At 33.8% G+C, this 17,772-nt stretch overlaps 1 protein-coding gene across 6 annotated transcripts in view; it reads right to left on the reverse strand.

Annotated features, from left to right (window-relative positions):
• The window catches only part of DPYD (dihydropyrimidine dehydrogenase), an 833,169-nt gene that overhangs the window by 541,758 nt on the left and 273,639 nt on the right, over positions 1 to 17,772 (reverse strand). Inside the window, exon 9 of one of the 6 annotated variants that reach the window (XM_059138493.1) lies at positions 8,186 to 8,398. The exons of the other annotated variants lie outside the window; for them this stretch is intronic. Coding sequence (XP_058994476.1) covers positions 8,334 to 8,398 — 65 coding nt within the window. The 3' untranslated portion in view covers positions 8,186 to 8,333. Of the gene's footprint in view, positions 1 to 8,185; positions 8,399 to 17,772 lie in introns of those variants that run through there. 6 annotated transcript variants of the gene reach the window in all.

A 17,772-nucleotide genomic window follows, 5' to 3' on the forward strand; every position in this document is an offset into this window, starting at 1 on the left:
GACCTCTTCCCCTACCCTAATAAACATTCTTACACTTAAATTCATCAGGGTCATGGTTAGCATTCGGCATCTGGATTGTGCATTCACAAAGCTCTGGGGATCTCTCGATCACTACATACATTACCACACTGTGTTGTAATTATGTTACTTTGCACCTAGAGAGCCTTGGGTCTTCATGAAGTCAAGGAAAATGTTTTGTTTTCCCTGTCACTAAATGCTTAACAAGCAGTACCTATGACTTCATTTGTTCAACACAATGTCTGTGAAGATTGAACCATGTTGTTTCATGTTTCAGTAGTTCATTCCCTTTTGTTGCTGAGTAGAATTCTATTCAGTGAATACGCCAAAATGTGTTTAATCCATTTATCTGCTGATTGACTTTTTTTTTTTTTTTTTTTAATAGCCAAACTATGGAAAGAACCTAGATGTCCATCAACAGATGAATGGATCAAGCTGATTGACTTTTTGTTTGTCTTTTTTTGTTTTGGGCTAATAGGAACATTGACATAGGACTCATTACAGTTAACATTTTTATTTCTTTTGGTTAAATATCTAACAGTGGTATTAACTGCAGTGTAGCTGTATGTTTAAATATACAAAAAAGTACTAAACTGTTTCCAATGTACATTTTACACTTGGACCAGCAATGTGTGAAAGTTCCAGTTGCTTCATACCCTTGCCAACCTTTGGTATTATTAGTCTTTTTAATTTTGGTTATTCTAGTGGGTGTGAAGTGGTTTCACTTTGTTGTTTTGATTTGCATTTCTCTAATGACTAATGATGCTGAGCATCTTTTCAAGTACTTATTAATTATGCCTCCATATTCATCTGCCTGTTTCAATCTTCTGCCCTATTTTTTAAATTGGACTGTCTTATATATTGTTTAAAAAAAAAAACAAAACCCTTGGGGCTCCTGGGTGGCTCAGTGGGTTAAAGCCTCTGCCTTGGGCTCAGGTCATGATCCCAGGGTCCTGTGATCGAGCCCCGCATCAGGCTCTCTGCTCAGCAGGAAGCCTGCTTCCTCCATTCTCTCTCTCTGCCTGTATCTCTGCCTACTTGTGATCTCTGTCAAGTAAATAAATAAAATCTTTAAAAAAAAAAACCCTTGCATGTTTTGAAAATACATAACTAGTTTTGTCAAGTGTGTATGTGTATTTTTCCCCCATTGTATGACTTGCCATTTCATTTAAAGATCAGATGTTTCTAATTTTGGTGAAGTACAATTTATTTCTCAAATATTAATTTTTTGTTGTTTTCTTATATAAAAGTTTTTCTTTAAACCATTTAATAAACACAAAGATTTCTTCTAAGGGAAATCCACAATTTCAATGAGAATGACACTAATAACCACTAAGCCTTTGGCACCAAGCACTGTGATAATCATCATAGTGAACCCCACTTTTAATTACCATCTCTACCTAAAAAATAAGGAAACCTAAACAAGAGTTGAAATAACTTACTCAAGGGCACAGGTGTAGTAAGGGACAGAAATGGGATTAAGTTTAAGTCTAACCTGGAACTCCCTGCTCCTATTCTTCACTGCCTTTATAATTTTAAACCCAGGTGGTGATTAGACTGGGGATTTTATTTTTTTATCTTTTTAAAGATTTTATTTATTTATCAGAGAGAGAGAGAGAGAGGTAGAGAACGAGCGCACAAGCAGGCAGAGGTGGGGAGAGAGGCAGGCTCTCTGCTGAGCAAGGAGCCTGACTCGGGACTCAATAACAGGACCCTGGGATCATGACCTGAGCCAAAGGCAGCAGCTTTACCGACTAAGCCACCCAGGCACCCCAAGACTGGGGATTTTATTATTTTTTTTATTTTTTAAAGACTTTATTTATTTGTTTGACAGAGAGAGAGAGAGAGAGATCACAAGTAGGCAGAGAGGAAGGGAAGCCGGCTCCCTGAGAGCAGAGAGCACCATGTGGGGCTTGATCCCAGGACCCTGAGCCAAAGGCAGAGGCTTTAACCCACTGAGCCACCCAGGTGCCCCAAGACTGGGGATTTTAAAGATCACTGGGAGTTTTAAAGATCTAGAAGGCTTTTACTCCTAGCACAGATCATGGTAAATATTTGCAGAATGAATATATAATTTTGATATAATTAGATATGTCCCAAGAGGCTGCTTGTAAATTGGCACTCTGGAAATTTAAGGAAAAGAATCCAATGATCACTTTTATATTACAAAATATAATTTGTACATGGGTATGTGGGTGGTATCTGCTTCACATATCCAGTGATGTTAATTCTTTGGTTGTCTGTGTTGCTCTGAATAGTTGGAATAGTTACAGTTTAAAAAGATCAATCCATAATGAGAAGTATTTTCCACACTATATATATTGAACTATTGTTCTTTAACATATGGCTAATTAAGTCTGGCAGAAATCAGAACCCACATTTTTCCTTTGACTAAAATTTTGGCCTAAAGACTTAGCTCAAAATGAATTACCTCATTCTTCAAATCAGTAAATAAGACTTCTCAACTTGCTGCTTTTTTTTCAATCTTATCTCATTGACCTAGAATATTTAAAACTTAAATATATGCACATATTATAAGAACTCAAGTTTTGAATGAATGCTAAATTAGGTTGCCCTTCACTGAATTTTATATGTATTTATTTTCCTCTCTTGTGTCTTTCTTCTCATTCACCTTCATTTCTTCCATTCCCACATCACCATATATGAATATTGTATATTCTTATACTTATCCAATTTTCATACAAGCCCAGAGTACAAAGCTCTGGTAACACAGCATAACATGCTTAAAGATGAATCTATCTTCAATCTTCAACTTATAAAATGCCCTATATTTTCTTAATAATAATATTCTCTAATGGCATAGTGGCTGATTCCATCACTACACTTAAGCAAAACATAAGTTGTTGCTAAGGACTAATAATTTGTGAAAATGCTACTGCTCCAATATTTTTGCAAATAATGTTTGTCATAATAATTTACTAATGAGGTTATTTAATGACCTGATAAAATTAACTCCTTTTTAAAGCAATTAATTGTAACCTGTGTATAATTTATAGTTGAGCAAACTGGCTCAAGCCCGCTTTGTGTGTTAGTTTTATTTTCATATCCTTAAAGGGATAATAATGTTGGAAGTCACCTAGAATATCCATTAAATAAATAATCACTAATTTAGAAGTTCAAGAACTATTTACTTTGTTTTAATTATAAATAATAAAACCAATGTTCAATAAAGATATCACCCCTATTTGTTCCTCCATTATAATAAAATGCTTTATTTTATTCTTTTCTTCCTTCCACCCCATAAAAGTAAACTGGTATTAAGACCTGATATAAATGTAAAATTAGTTACGTAACAATTTAATGTTCTTTGTCTGTATTGTCCTACTTTGTTTTGCAGTTTCTTCTCCGCCCTTAGCCTTTGCTATTGTGTGTATTACTGGAGAGGAGCTGTTATTCTCCCTTTAACTCTCTCTCTCCTCTTCTCTGAGAAGCAAAGTGAAACTCACTTGGCTAACATGTTCCACCTTGGAATTCTTTCCATCTTCACCAAATTATTTCTCTATCAATGAGGGGAAAAGTATCCTAACAACTGTCAAAAAACTAACACATCTACCTCTTTTCTTCTTTTCCAGTCTCCTGGTGTCCTTCCCCTTTTGCCCCCTTAAATACAATTTCAGACTTCTGTTTTCCATTTTCTTCTTTACCTTGCCATAAAATGTCTCCGTATTTCTCTATAAAAACAATACAACTTTCTCACCTCTCCTCATCCCTTAAACCATTATACCACTCCTTATTTCCCCATGACTATTGTATTGGGTGCTTTGGAATGGTGGAAAACTACAAGGTTTGGATTTCTTGAGAACTTTGGTGACTTTAGGCAAGCCACTTACCCACACCTGGTACTGCTTCTCCAGCAAAAAATGGGGGCAATTAATACATATTCTCTGGGATTACAGTGTAGTTTGAACGAGATTCAATGAGATCAAGTATGCAAAGTTCCTAACACATAGTATGTTTGCAAAAAATATTGGCAAAACTCTCAGGCATTGATGGCTAAATGACAAATTTGATATTTACAATGTGACAGATGTTCTAGTAAGTGTGATTTATTTGCATTACAATAAGAAAAACTCTAAGAAGGGACGCCTGGGTGGCTCAGTTGGTTAAGCGGTTGCCTTCAGGTCATGATCCCAGCGTCCTGGGATCGAGTCCCACATTGGGCTCCTTGCTCAGCAGGGAGCCTGCTTCTCCCTCAGCCTCTGCCTGTCTCTCTGTCTGCCTGTGCTCGCTTGCTCTCTCTCTCTCTATCCCTGACAAATAAATAAATAAAATCTTAAAAAAAAAAAAAAAAAGAAAGAAAGAAAAACTCTAAGAAGCACAGAGTATACTTGCTAGAATAATTGTTTCTTCTTATTTTTCTCAAGCTTATCAAGGTGCTAATAAAGCTTTTAATGCTCTTTCAAAAGGCTCAACAAAGGTACCTCCTACAACTTAAATTCAGGACCCTGAAATAAAGCTGCATTTCAAAATAATCCTCATAAAGTAATCATGAAACATTCACTAGCCTGATTAATAGATATTTACAATGTCCTGAATGACTTGGCTTGAGACTTTTGTTCATTTCCATTGTAACCATGTGAGGAAAGCTCACATCTATGATAAAAGCCCATGTTTAACTGTTCAGTGTCATGCCACTCATGGTGGGTAGAATGACCAGGAGCACCATAAGAATTCCAAAGGATCCCAGAGTCCCTTTAGTATCCCATCATAAATAAAAAGGAACTCTCCACAAAAGCCAATTCAATAAGAAAAGGGTATATCACTTCTCAGTTAAAAGGTAAGTGGTTGTAATAGCAGGTTGGAGCATTGTTAGAGAATTAGTTTTTCTTTAATAGAAATAAAAATCAGTGTAATTTTAAAAATTGAGCACATTTAATGAATGCCATTGGTTAATAACATTATATATTATTACAGAATTGTAAAAAGTTACAATGGTCGGGGGTGGAGAATTTAGCATAACAATTGCCAATGTTTGAAAAGTTCTGTTTATTTAATCTAACATATATTGTACATGTAGTAATAAGTATTAAGTGGAATTTAATGCAACTCACTATTACAAAGTCATTTGTTACAAGGAGAAACATAAACCCTAAAACCAAAGACTTGCCTAAAAATTTCCACCCTCCCCTTTTTATTTTTTGTACCAATCAATAGTTACTGCAGATCATATGTTCAATTATTCAGCATTATAGAAACATAGAATCTGTGAGGACTGATTTTATGTTTCCCTAATGCATAACACACATTTTCTTATCAGACAACAGGGGAATAAAATATTTAACTATGATGGTGGCAAAAAAGTTAATTTCTGAGTCCTATTTAATAGTTGTAAAATTAAGGGAATTTTTAAATGTGTTATGGCATATACTTATGGTGATAAAATATACAGAAAGCCTGGAACAATGCTTTAAGGAAGACACAAAGTTAGAAAGAAAGAAATTGTGGCAAAACTGATTATCATTATTATTATTTGCAGAAGAAAGTCATTGGTTACTGAGGAAAAGGGATAAATTTACATCTCACTTTATATGATTAACATATCTCTATGGGAAAAAATCCTGTTACTTTTGTAAACTATATATTATATTAATTCTTATTAAGGAAATTTGCCTTTTTAAGAGTCCCAAGATAATATTTTTTAAAGCGAAGATTTTCTTCCCCAAGTATCCCTTCTAAATATATATTTATTATACCAAATTTTCTTTTGAAAGGTTTACTTTCGTGTACTTATTTAGTATTCCAAACTTATTTAACACAAATATCTAGTATTTCGAAGTCCACACCTTAGTAAATAATTACCAGGTTCAATGGTTTTCAAAAATATTGGCTTTGCACACCAAGAGTTCATAGTAAAACATTATGCTAAAGAAGTTCAGCCCCTCATATGGGCTACTTTACTTTTTCTCTGTTTCTACAAAAGAGTTCTCTAAACCCAAAGAGTGATACACATATACTATGTTAAAATAAAGGATGTGATAATAACATTATACAATATGAGTAAGTCATGTTGAAATAATATCTATAGACAGATTTAGAACATATTCATTCCAGTATGTCTGAATATCACACTCAGTGAACATGACAAGTGACAGAATTTCACTGGGATTTAGTTTTCTCATGTTACCGAGTGTGGATATGAAGAATGACTACATGATCTCACCAATGCTACGACTTCATGTAATACCTATAACCTGGGGCGCCTGGGTTGCTCAGTGGGTTAAAGCCTCTGCCTTCAGCTCAGGTCATGATCCCAGAGTCCTGGGATCGAGCCCCACATCGGGATCTCTGCTCAGCAGGGAGCCTGCTTCCCTTCCTCTCTCCCTGCCTGCCTCTCTGCCTGTTATCTCTGTCAAATAAATAAATAAAATCTTTTAAAAAGTGTTTAAAAAATACCTATAAGCTGATAATATTAATGACTGCCATTTAAAAAAATCTCACCATATGCCAATTCAGTGAAAATTTATTTTATATTATTTCTACTACTCCCAATAACCATAAATGAGATACTGACTGAATTTGACTGACTTCAAGGCTCATAATTTTTCTACTAGAGCATACAGCAACTAATACCAAATCTACATCTCCTACCCACAAACTTCTGGGCTGATTTCCATACCTATCCCAGTATACCTGAGGGTTTACTGGATTTTTCCACTAGGATATCACAAAAAATTCCAAACAAAAAAGGTAAAATCAGAAGCCATAATCTTCCACTCATTTTTCTATTGGTAAATTGTCATCACCATCCATCTAATTGGTCAAAAGGAGTGCTGAAGACATTCCTTAAATTCTCAACCTGCTTTGTTGCTTCTTATTTCTAATCTTCACCAACTATATTTAATCAGATGCTCAGACCTACTCATTGTATTTCTTGTTCTCAGCCCTATTCCAGATTCTCAACTTTCTTTAATCTGAATTATTGTAATAGCCACACATAAAATCTCCCAAGACCTGGTCTTGTCCTTCTCCAACCTATTTTCATAGCACCACTGAACGAACCTCCCTAATCTCTGACATCTCATGTCGAAATCCTTCATTCTCCATAGTAAATAGGAAACATACTAATTAACTAAATTCATGTGTATACCATGCAACATCTGTGGAATCTATTTCTGTTGTATTTGTTGGGTCCTACTGACTAGCACACATCCCTGGCAGTAAAAGCTTCTGCAACTCTATGGAGCTGTCACATACGATAGTCCCCATACCTCAGTGTATGCTTCATCTTCTGCCCCCTTCATTTGTCTTTTTCCTACAGAGGCTGAGAGTGTAGGATGAGTTAGCAGAAGTGCATATAAATATGTGAATAAAAAGTTCAGATGCTATGCTGCTGTGTTACATACTGTGGGAAATAGTTAACCAGGTGACAAGTAGGAAATATTTGTGTGTCTATCTTCCCTCAAAATTGTAAGCTTCTTGATAGCAAGGACATATTAGTCACTTACCGGGAACTTGGTATTTACTGAATGAGTGAGTATATAAACAATAATGGGTAAAAGCATTAGCATTGTAAAAAATTATGAGAATGAAAGTCATTTATGTTTGTTAATACCTTCAGCATATGTCTGTTAATATTTTGTCAGTGATGCCAGACTTGGATTGTAAAGACAACTCACAAATATTAGATTTTTCCAATACCATTTTAAGGTTGTATGGGCACAATTTAAAAATATACAGCTATGTGTGCTAAACTATTAAAAATGAATATAATGCTTAATTAATTGTTCAATATATATGACATATATTATATATAATGTTTAATATAATGTTGAGTCACATTTTTTTTAAATCTCTACCTTATTTTGTGTATTGTTCTGAGCTGTATTAGGAAACTTTAAAATCTATAAACGAGCTTTCTTACTCTCCTTCTATAGGAAAGAAAAAAAAAAGAGCCATGGGATGAAAATGTTGCCTTAACAATTTTAACTCTTTTCTCACTTTATTCTCCTCAAGTTTCCTTTTCTCAGAAAGATGACTGTAATTAGCAAAAGGCCGGAAGATCAGAAAACAAAACCCCCCAAACTCCAAGAACCAAGAGGGATGGGTTCATAACATATATATAAGCATAATATGCGTACACCCCTACACACAAACACACAAATATGAGGGGGGAAAGAACACATTTAAATATAATGGAAAACCAGGTGGGGTTTTTTGTTTTTGTTTTTAGGTTTTATTTATTTATTTGAGAAAGAGAGAGATAGCAAGAGAAAGCAGGAGCTGGGAGGAGTGGACTAAGCAGGCTTTCTGTCAAGCAGGGAGCCAGATGCAGGGCTTCATTCCAGGACCCAGGATCATGACTTGAGCCGAAAGCAGATGCTTAACCGACTGAGCCACTCAGGTGCACCGGAAAAACAGTCTGAGAGGAACATAAGATCATTTTAGGGCCAAACCTGTTACAATATGTACCATTTTAATAGGAAAGCTCACTGTTGGACCAATCGTTGGAGATTTAGTCACTCTTCTCTAATTCATAGGATGCCATATAATAGCCCAGAATATTCCCACCAGAAATTCGGGTCAATAGCTACCAAAAATGCTTCAGAAGGGGAAAAAAGACACATAAAATCGATCCAACTTTCCCTGGAGTATTCTATTAATCAATATGTCTAAAGTCAGTAGCAGAGGAACATATACATACATACATATTAAAAATTCAAATAATTTATTTGATTATGTTAGGGTGATGTTCTTTACAAAATAACTTCAGTTTGCATACTTAAAATATTGTTTTAGTACAGTTGGCCCATGAACAACATGGGTTTGAAGGGCATGAGTCCACTTAAACATGGATTTTTTTTTTCAATAAATACAGTACAGGACTATAAACATATTTTCTTTTCCTTATGGTTTTATTTAATAACATTTTCTTTTTTCTAACTTACTTTGTTTATAAGAATACAGTACCTGTATAAAAGTATGTGTTAACAGACTGCTTATGTTATTGGTTAGGCTTCTGGTCAAAAACAGGCTCTTAGTACTTAAGTTTTAGAGGAGTCAAAGTTATACAGGGATTTTTGACAGCATGAGGGGCAGCACCTTAGCTTCCATAAAGCTCAATTATCAACTGTAATTAGTATAATAACTAGTTATACTTTCAAAAAAATGATAATATTATTTTTCATTATTAATCTTGGTTAACACCCTGGTTTTTATTGTTTTTCTTAACATTTTTCAAAGTAGCATAAAGGCAAGCTTGAATCCAGTTTAAGTCAGAAAGAACAATATTGAACTGATCATTCCTGAATTCAATATATTTTTACAGTGTGTCAAACAGATACTAAACTGAAACATGTTTTGCTCTATCACTTGGTACAGAAAATTGCACTTCTACCTGATCTATCCTTAAAATTAAGAAAATCACAAATTCTACTCAATATCCACATTTTTTTCTACTTAGTATTTAATTGAATGTATCAAATCATTTATCAATAATACTTTTTCTATGGTCTTTAATAAACTTTGCTATGTAACAAACATTTATCTTTTACACTGAAATGATGGATACACTTGCAGACAAATTTAAGGATATACCAAAATAATGACCAGTTTACTTCCCTGAGCACATGGAATAAGAGGAACTATGGTCTGAATGGCTCTTTGTTACTTCCTGGCTGAGTTGGTAGGTGTTACTTGTTAGAATTTATAATAAAAAACTTGAGAGAGAGAAATAAATAAAGTAGAAGGGAAAGGTACAAAGATTTCATAGATCAAGTCCTATCCTAGAAGCAGATTTTTATTGTGTTATGTATGTGTATGTTTCCTTTATTCTTAACTTATCAAAAACTGATGAGAAAACACAAAACTAGCATTAATCGCAATTTCTAAGATTATACCTTTAGAACTGTCAATCACTTCATAGAAAACTAATTTCAGTACTTAATTCCATCTATGATTTTAATTTGGATATGTTCTTGTTTTTTCTCTGTGAAATTAAGTATGTACTTATTTCCTGAAATTACTTTAAAAGGATAAAACGTTGCAACCAAGAACTAAACAAAAACAGCAAGTTTACTTGTTAGTAATGTTTTAAAAAAACAATATAAGCAGGGGCACCTGGGTTGCTCAGTCAGTTAAATGTCAGGCTCAGGTTATGATCTCCTGGGTCAGGGGATAAAGCCCTGCACCAAGCCTCAAACTGGGCTCCTGCTCAATGGGCAGACTGCTTAAAGATTCTCTTTCTCTGCCCCTCCTCCTACTCATGGTGCACATGCTCTCTTTCTCTTTCTAAAATAAATAAATTTTTTTTTAAAAATAATATAGGCATAATATCAGGAAGAAAACTCCTTTTTTCCTAATGAAAGAGGATTTTATTTATTTGTTTCAAGTTTTTACTTAAATTCTAGTTCATTAAATATAGTGTAATATTGGTTTCAGGGGTAGAATTCAGTGATTCATCACTTATATATAAAACCTGATACTCACCACCACAAGTGCCCTCCTTAATACCCATCACCCATTTGGCCCATTCCCTGCCAACCTTCCATCCAGCAACCTTCAGTTTCTTTTCTATAGTTAATAGTCTCTTTTTTTTTCCTTTTTTAAAGATTTTATTTATTTATTTAGCCAAAAGATAGAAAGAGAGCTCAAGAAGGCAGAACAGCAGGAGAAACAGGCTCTCCACTGAGCAGGAAGCCGCATGCAGGGCTGGATCCCAGGACCCTGGGATCACGACCTGAGCTGAAGGCAGCTGCTTAACCAAATGAGCCATCCAGGCACACCTAGTTAATAGTCTCTTATGGTTTGTCTCATTCTCTTTTTTCCTTAATTTCCCTATGTTCATCTGTTTTGTTTCTTAAATTCCACATATAAATAAAATCATATGGCATTTGTCTTTCTCTGACAGACTTATTTTGCTTAGCATAATACACTCTAACTCCATCCATAGCATTGCAAAAGGCAAGATTTCATTCTTTATTTATGGCTGAATAATATCCTATTACATGTGTGTGTGTGAGACAGATATCATATATCTTCACTACTTTATCCATTCATCAGTCGATTGGACATTTGGGCTTTTTCCATAATTTAGCTATTGTTGATAAAGGTGGTATAAACCTCAGGGTGCTTATGTGTCTCTGCATCACCATTTTGGTATCCTTCGGGTAAATACCTAGTAGCGCAATTGCTGGATCATAAGGTAGTTCTACTTTTAACTTTTTCAGGAACCTCCATACTATCTTCCAGAGTGGCTGCACCATTTTGCATTCCCACAAAAGGTGTAAGAGGGTTCCCCGTTCTTATCCATGCCAATATTTCTTGATTCCTGTGTTGTTAATTTTAGCCATTCTGACTGGTGTGTGGGCATCTTATCATAGTTTTGACTTGTATTTCCCTGATGGTGAGGGATAGTGAGCATTTTCTCATGTGTCTGTTAGCCATCTGTATGTCTTCCATGGAAAAATGTCTCTTTATGTCTTCTGCCCACTTCTATCTTGATTATTTTATTTATGGATGTTGGGTTTGGTAACTTCATTATAGACTTTGGATACTAACCCTTTATCAGATATGTCATTTGCAAATATCTTCTCCCATTTAGTTTTGTTGATTGTTTCTTCTGTTATGCTTTTTACATTGATGAAGTCCCAATGGTTCATCTTTGCTTTTGTTTCCCTTGCCTTCAGAGCCACGTCTAGTAAGAAGTTGCTGCAGCTGAGGTCGAAGAGGTTACTGCCTGTGTTCTCCTCTAGGATTCTGATGGAATCACACTGTTCTATGTGTCTGTTTTTCTGTCAGTCCCTTACTGTCTTGATGATTACAGCTTTGTAATACAGCTTGAAATCTGGAATTGTGATGCTTCAGGTTTTGCTTTCTTTATCAGGACTGCTTTGGTTTTTAGGGGTCTTTGGTGGTTCCATACAAATTTTAAGATTGTTCTTTTTCACTCTGTGAAAAATTCTGGTGGCATTTTGATAGAGATTGCATTAAATGTGGATTTCTTTTGGTACTATAGCTAACTTAACAATATTTGTTCTGCCAATCTATGAGCATGGAATGTTTATCCATTTATTTGTGTCATCTTCAATTTCTTCATCAAGTGTTCTATAGTTTTTGGAATTACAGGTCTTTTACAAACTCTTTGGTTAGGTTTACTCCAGGTTTCTTTATGGCTTTTGGTGCAATTGGGTATAAATTGGGATGAATTCCTTGATTTCATTTTCTGCTGTTTCATTATTGGTATATGGAAACGCAACAGATTTCTGTACATTGATTTTTGTATCCCATGACTTTACTGAATTTCTGTATCAGTTTTCACAGTTTTTTGGTAGAGTCTTTTGGGTTTTCTACATAGAGTATCATGCCGTCTGCAAATAGTGAAAGTTTGACTTCTTCCTAACCAATCTGGATGCCTTTTATTTCTTTTTGTCGTCCGATTGCTGAGAGTAGGACTCCTTATACTATGTTAAATAATAGTGGTGAGAGTGGACATCCTTGTCTTGTTCCAGACTGTAGAGGAAAATCTCTCAGTTTTTCCACATTGAGGATGATATTAGCTGTGGGTCTGTCATAAATGGCCTTTATGATGTTGAGATACATTCCATTTATCCCTACTTTGTTCAGGGCTTTTTTTTTTTTTTTTTTTTTTTTAATCAAGAATGGATGCTGCACTTTGTCAATTTCTTTCTTTCTTTCTTTCTTTTGCATCTACTGAGAGGATCCTATAGTTCTTATCCTTTCTTTTATTTATGTGGTGTATCATGTTGATTGATTTGCAAATATTAAACCACCTCTGCAGTCCAGGAATAAATCCCACTTGACTGTGGTGAATAATTCTTTTAACATACTGTTGGATTAGATTTGCTGGTATCTCATTGAGAATTTTTGCATCCATGTTCATCAGAGATATTGGTCTATAATTCTTCAGTGTAGTGGGGCCTTTGTTTTGTTTTGGGATCAAGGTAATGCTGGTTCTGTAGAATGAGTTTGGAAGTTTAACTTCCGTTTCTATTTTTTTGAGCTGTTTGAGAAGAATATGTATTAACTCTTCTTTAAACGTTTGGTAGAATTGCCTTGAGAAACTGGCCCTGGACTTTTGCTTTTTTGGAGATTTTTGATTGCTGACTCAATTTCTTTTCTGGTTATGGGTCTTCATACTTTCTATTTCTTCTTGTTTCAGTTTTTATAGCTTATATGTTTCTAAGAATGTATCCATTTCTTCAGATTGCCCAATTTATTGGCATATAATTTTTCATAATATTCTCTTATCATTGTTTGCATTTCTGTGGTGTTAGTTGTGATATCTCCTCTCACTCATGATTTTATTTATTTGGGTCTCTTCTCCTTTATTTATTTAAATTTGGGGGAGATAAATCTGGCTGGGGATTTATCAATTCTATTAATTAAACATGAATGTACTTAATGCCCTAAGTGTACACTTAAAAATGGTTAAGATAGTAACTTTATGTGTATTTTACCACAATTTAAAAAAGTGAATTTTAAAAAGGAAATATATAAATTAAGAAAAAATAATTATTTATAAGTAACACCAGTTTACAGGACTGGATAAGAGTATCATTTTAGTTTCAGATGTACCTCAATTTATCCAGGTTGTACTCTGAGCCTATTACTTAACATCTCTTGACACAATTTATACATACAGGAAATGGAGATATCACCAATATCAATCTGATATTACATTTTGAGAATTAATTTATGCAAAAAAATTTAGCCAATACTCTAAGAAATTAAGTAACTGTATTTATTATATTTTCATATACAAAAGTTGTGTTTATTAGTTGCATAAAAGTATTTCATTGTTTTTCTAAATAAATAATAGCCTTTTAAATTTATTTTGCAAACTATTATCCCTAAACACAGCCAGAGACATATATATGGTAGAAGTATAACAATATATGTTAAAATATGATCACTCAGTGGTTAAATTAAAAGAAACATTCTATTCTAGCACTGACAGATTTATCAGTGAAATGGAGATACTAAGGCTCAACAAACACAAATATTGTATACACAAGAAAACAAAGTGTAGAAACACAAAATAGGAACTTAGAGATCCAAGAAAGCTATTTTCCAATTAAGTATGACTTTCTTCCACTAAACTGGACATATTCACATAATCTTTGATTCATCCAGGTACCAATATCTTCTTCTCCAATTTAATTTATGAATTGAGAGTTTTATGTGCAATTTATCTCCATAACACTAGCAAAGTGAACATCTGTTAACTTTCTGCTATCTAAGTTTATGTTTGGGAGGGTGGGTGTGAATAGAGCCTCTGATGTGTAATATTCTTTCCATCTGCACACCAGGTGGCACTGCATGGTTAATCAGAAGATGAAAACACATCAAGATTTCTTATGTATTTGGAGATAAGAAAATAAATAAATCAAAATTTTTAAAAAATTTTTTCTAAAATGTCAATAGTAACTACAGATAATGATTTACTTTAAAGGATTATGTTATTTGAGTTAATAATGTAAATTAATTATGATTATAGTATTCTTTCCCCATATATTAATTCTTCTATAATTTAAATAATATTGCCAAGAAATATGAGTTTAACAATTGAGAAAGGATAACCAAACTAGGTTCTATCCCATTGATTTCTATTTATTCATTTAGGTAAATCTGTGTCACACAATACAGCCTTGGGAATTTAGGACAATATGATTTCACTAGATGCCCCTTAAAAAATTCAAAGGCAGGATTGGTGAAAACCTGATTTGATATGAATTTTAGTTGAATTTCTTCTAAAACAGATTTATTACTTAAAATGTCTTAATGAAGTCTCCTCTTAAAAGCAATCATCTTCCTTTAAAACATACTGTTTTTAAGTATCTCATGTCAAAGAAAGTGTTATTTAAATGTCAATGAAAATAATATTATTGAATTTGATCTAATGCTACTTAGCCAAAGATGGTATAGCCCAACCTATATAAATATGAAATAAGTGATAAATAAGATGCACAAATTAGCCTGCAAATTTTCTCATTCCTATTCTTTGGAAAGATTACTGGTAGATGGAAATCTGAAGCATATGTAGAAATATACCTAATTTCTTCTAATTTGCATCAACTTCTGCCATTTCCATACCATTTTTCATGCTTCTCTTATTAATCCCTCTTTCCTTGTGTGTAATGGGGGCCCTAATTTTACCAGATTTTGCATATAGTGATTTGTAAAAGTGTAAGATAAGCTGGGTTGTACAGTTTATAGTGTGAACAAAGGTATCTAGTGGTATGCCTCCTAGCTCTAATTAGAAACCACAAACATAGCATACATATGTATTGAATGTCATGAATTCCAGATTCAACTTCATTGAACTGGGGACTTATGGGGAAGAGTTTGTATATTTGATGTTCCTTGATTCTTGTATGACAAAACCCACTATCTCAGTGACTTCTAATTTTGTTAAGTATCTCAAAGTTTATTCTTCAACATCAACATTTTACTTCCAGAGGACAACTTAAGATCTACATGATGATTACTACATTTGTGGGGGAAAAAAAAAAAAAAGAATCCAACACAATGCCCACAGTGTATGTTCAACAATATCCCCTTCCAAGTTCAAATAATATTTTTTACCCATGAAGGGGGAAAAAAAAAAAAAGGTAACCAGGAGCCATAAGCAGCAGTTGAAAGAAAACGTTTTGGTTAGTTCAATAATTTTGCAACTCTTTTTTTGATTTTTTTTTTTTTAAGATTTTATTTGAGAGAGAGAGAGAGAGAAAGAAAGGAGCCAGATGCAGGAATGGATCTCAGGACCCCAGGATCATGACCTAAGCTGAAGGCAGATGCTTAACCAATTGAGCCACCCAGGCGTCCCTTTTCAATTGTTTGTTCTTCAAGAGTTGATCAAGTTATTGGGAACTATTTGGGGAAAAAAAAAAAAGGGTAGTGCTTGAACAATGAAAATGAAAAAAAAAAAAAAACAAACAAACAAAACGTTTTCCCCTCCTTCTTTAAATAACTAATATAAGTGAAATATATTTTCATGCCATGAAAAATATATATATATACACATACATATACAGATTACATATATATACATATATATGTAATAATAATCCCTCCATGTCTCCATCAAAAGAAACCCAGAGGCACCTGGGTGGCTCATTCATTAAGCATCTGCCTTAGGCTCAAGTCATGATCCCAGGGCCCTAGGATGGAGGCATGAATCAGGCTCCCTGCTCAGTGGGAAACGTACTTCTCTCTCTCCCACTCCCCCTGCTTGTATTTCCTCTCTCTCAGTCTCTCTCTCTCTGTCAAATAAATAAATAAATAAAAGTCTTAAAAAAAAAAAGAAATTCAGAGGATAAAAATGTTCAATAATTTAAAATAAAATTTACATTCATACAAATGTTTAATTTAAAATATGGCATATAGAATATTTTAAAATAATCCTCTTGGCTAAATGAATTATATCCTTTTTTACTGTTAAATGGGAGAAATAGAATATTTCAGTTAATTAAATCAATAATACAATTGATATTTAGGAAAATCTACAATATTCCAGGAATTCTACCAGCAGGGGGTAAATAAAAGGATTTTCTTATACCACCATTTTTATCATACAATGCTTATTAAATACCCTAGAGCAAATAACAGTACCTTTACCAAAATGCTCAAAGACAATACCTAATATTCAGCACAGAAGTATAATATTTAATACAATGATAAGATATAAGTGTAAGAACGACATGAACTGTAATATTTAGAATTTAATTCATTGTCTTTGAGTAAGTAATCAAAACCATGAATATGTCTTTTGTATTTTGTTAAAAAAAAAAAAAAAAAGGAGAGAGAGAGAGTGCAAGAAAGCTATAAGAAGATACCTGGAGGGGCACCTGGGTTGCTTAGTGGGTTAAAGCCTCTGCCTTTGGCCTGGTCATGATCCCAGGGTCCTGGGATGGAGCCTTGAATCAGGCTCTTTGCTCAGCAAGGAGCCTGCTGCATCCCCTCACCCCCCAATTCCCCTGCCTGTCTCTCTTCCTACTTGTGATCTCTGTCAAATAAATAAACGAAATCTTAAAAAAAGAAAGTATCTAAGTACCAAGTATCTAAGTATCCAAGTATCTAAGAAAGATACTTGGAAGGATAGATGACTTTAAAAAAAAGAGCTAAATGATCAAATAGTTTGAAACTTCCCAAGAAATTATTACATTGTTTTTCACTTCTTCCTTTGTTGTTTTTTTCTTTTTGAATAAAAAGAAAATTCCAATTTTCCAATTATTTTACTTCAAAAAATGTTACTGATGTAATACTATATTCATGTTACAAAATGGGCTAACCTGTAAAATACAACAATTTTAAAAAACTAATCCCTGCACTCAAAGGCTTTTGATATACTGTGCTTGTGTGTGGGGCAAGGGAGTGGGTATATGCACACAACCAAAAATAATAAAAGGAAAACTATATTCAGTTCTATAAATGACGTAGAAAACATTTTGCTATATATGAACACAGAATAAACATTTATCTTTGCAGGATGAGTATGAGTGTCTTATGTAAGAAGTGGCATTTGAGATGAATATTGTAAGTATTGACTTTACCATATGGAGACAGACTAAAAAATTTTCTCAGTAAAGTCAAAACTATGAGCCAAGATATAATGATAGAAGAGTACAGGTTACTTTTGAGGGATATCCAGATATTTGGTGGCAAGAAAGATCTATAAAGTAGTAGATTTAAGGATAAAGGGGTAGATTTGGACAGCTATTATAGCTTGTTGAAAGTCATACAAAGAAAATTGGACTTATTCTGAAAGCAGTGACA

This window comes from Mustela lutreola, chromosome 10 (genome assembly GCF_030435805.1).
Source record: "Mustela lutreola isolate mMusLut2 chromosome 10, mMusLut2.pri, whole genome shotgun sequence".
NCBI lineage: Eukaryota > Metazoa > Chordata > Mammalia > Carnivora > Mustelidae > Mustela > Mustela lutreola.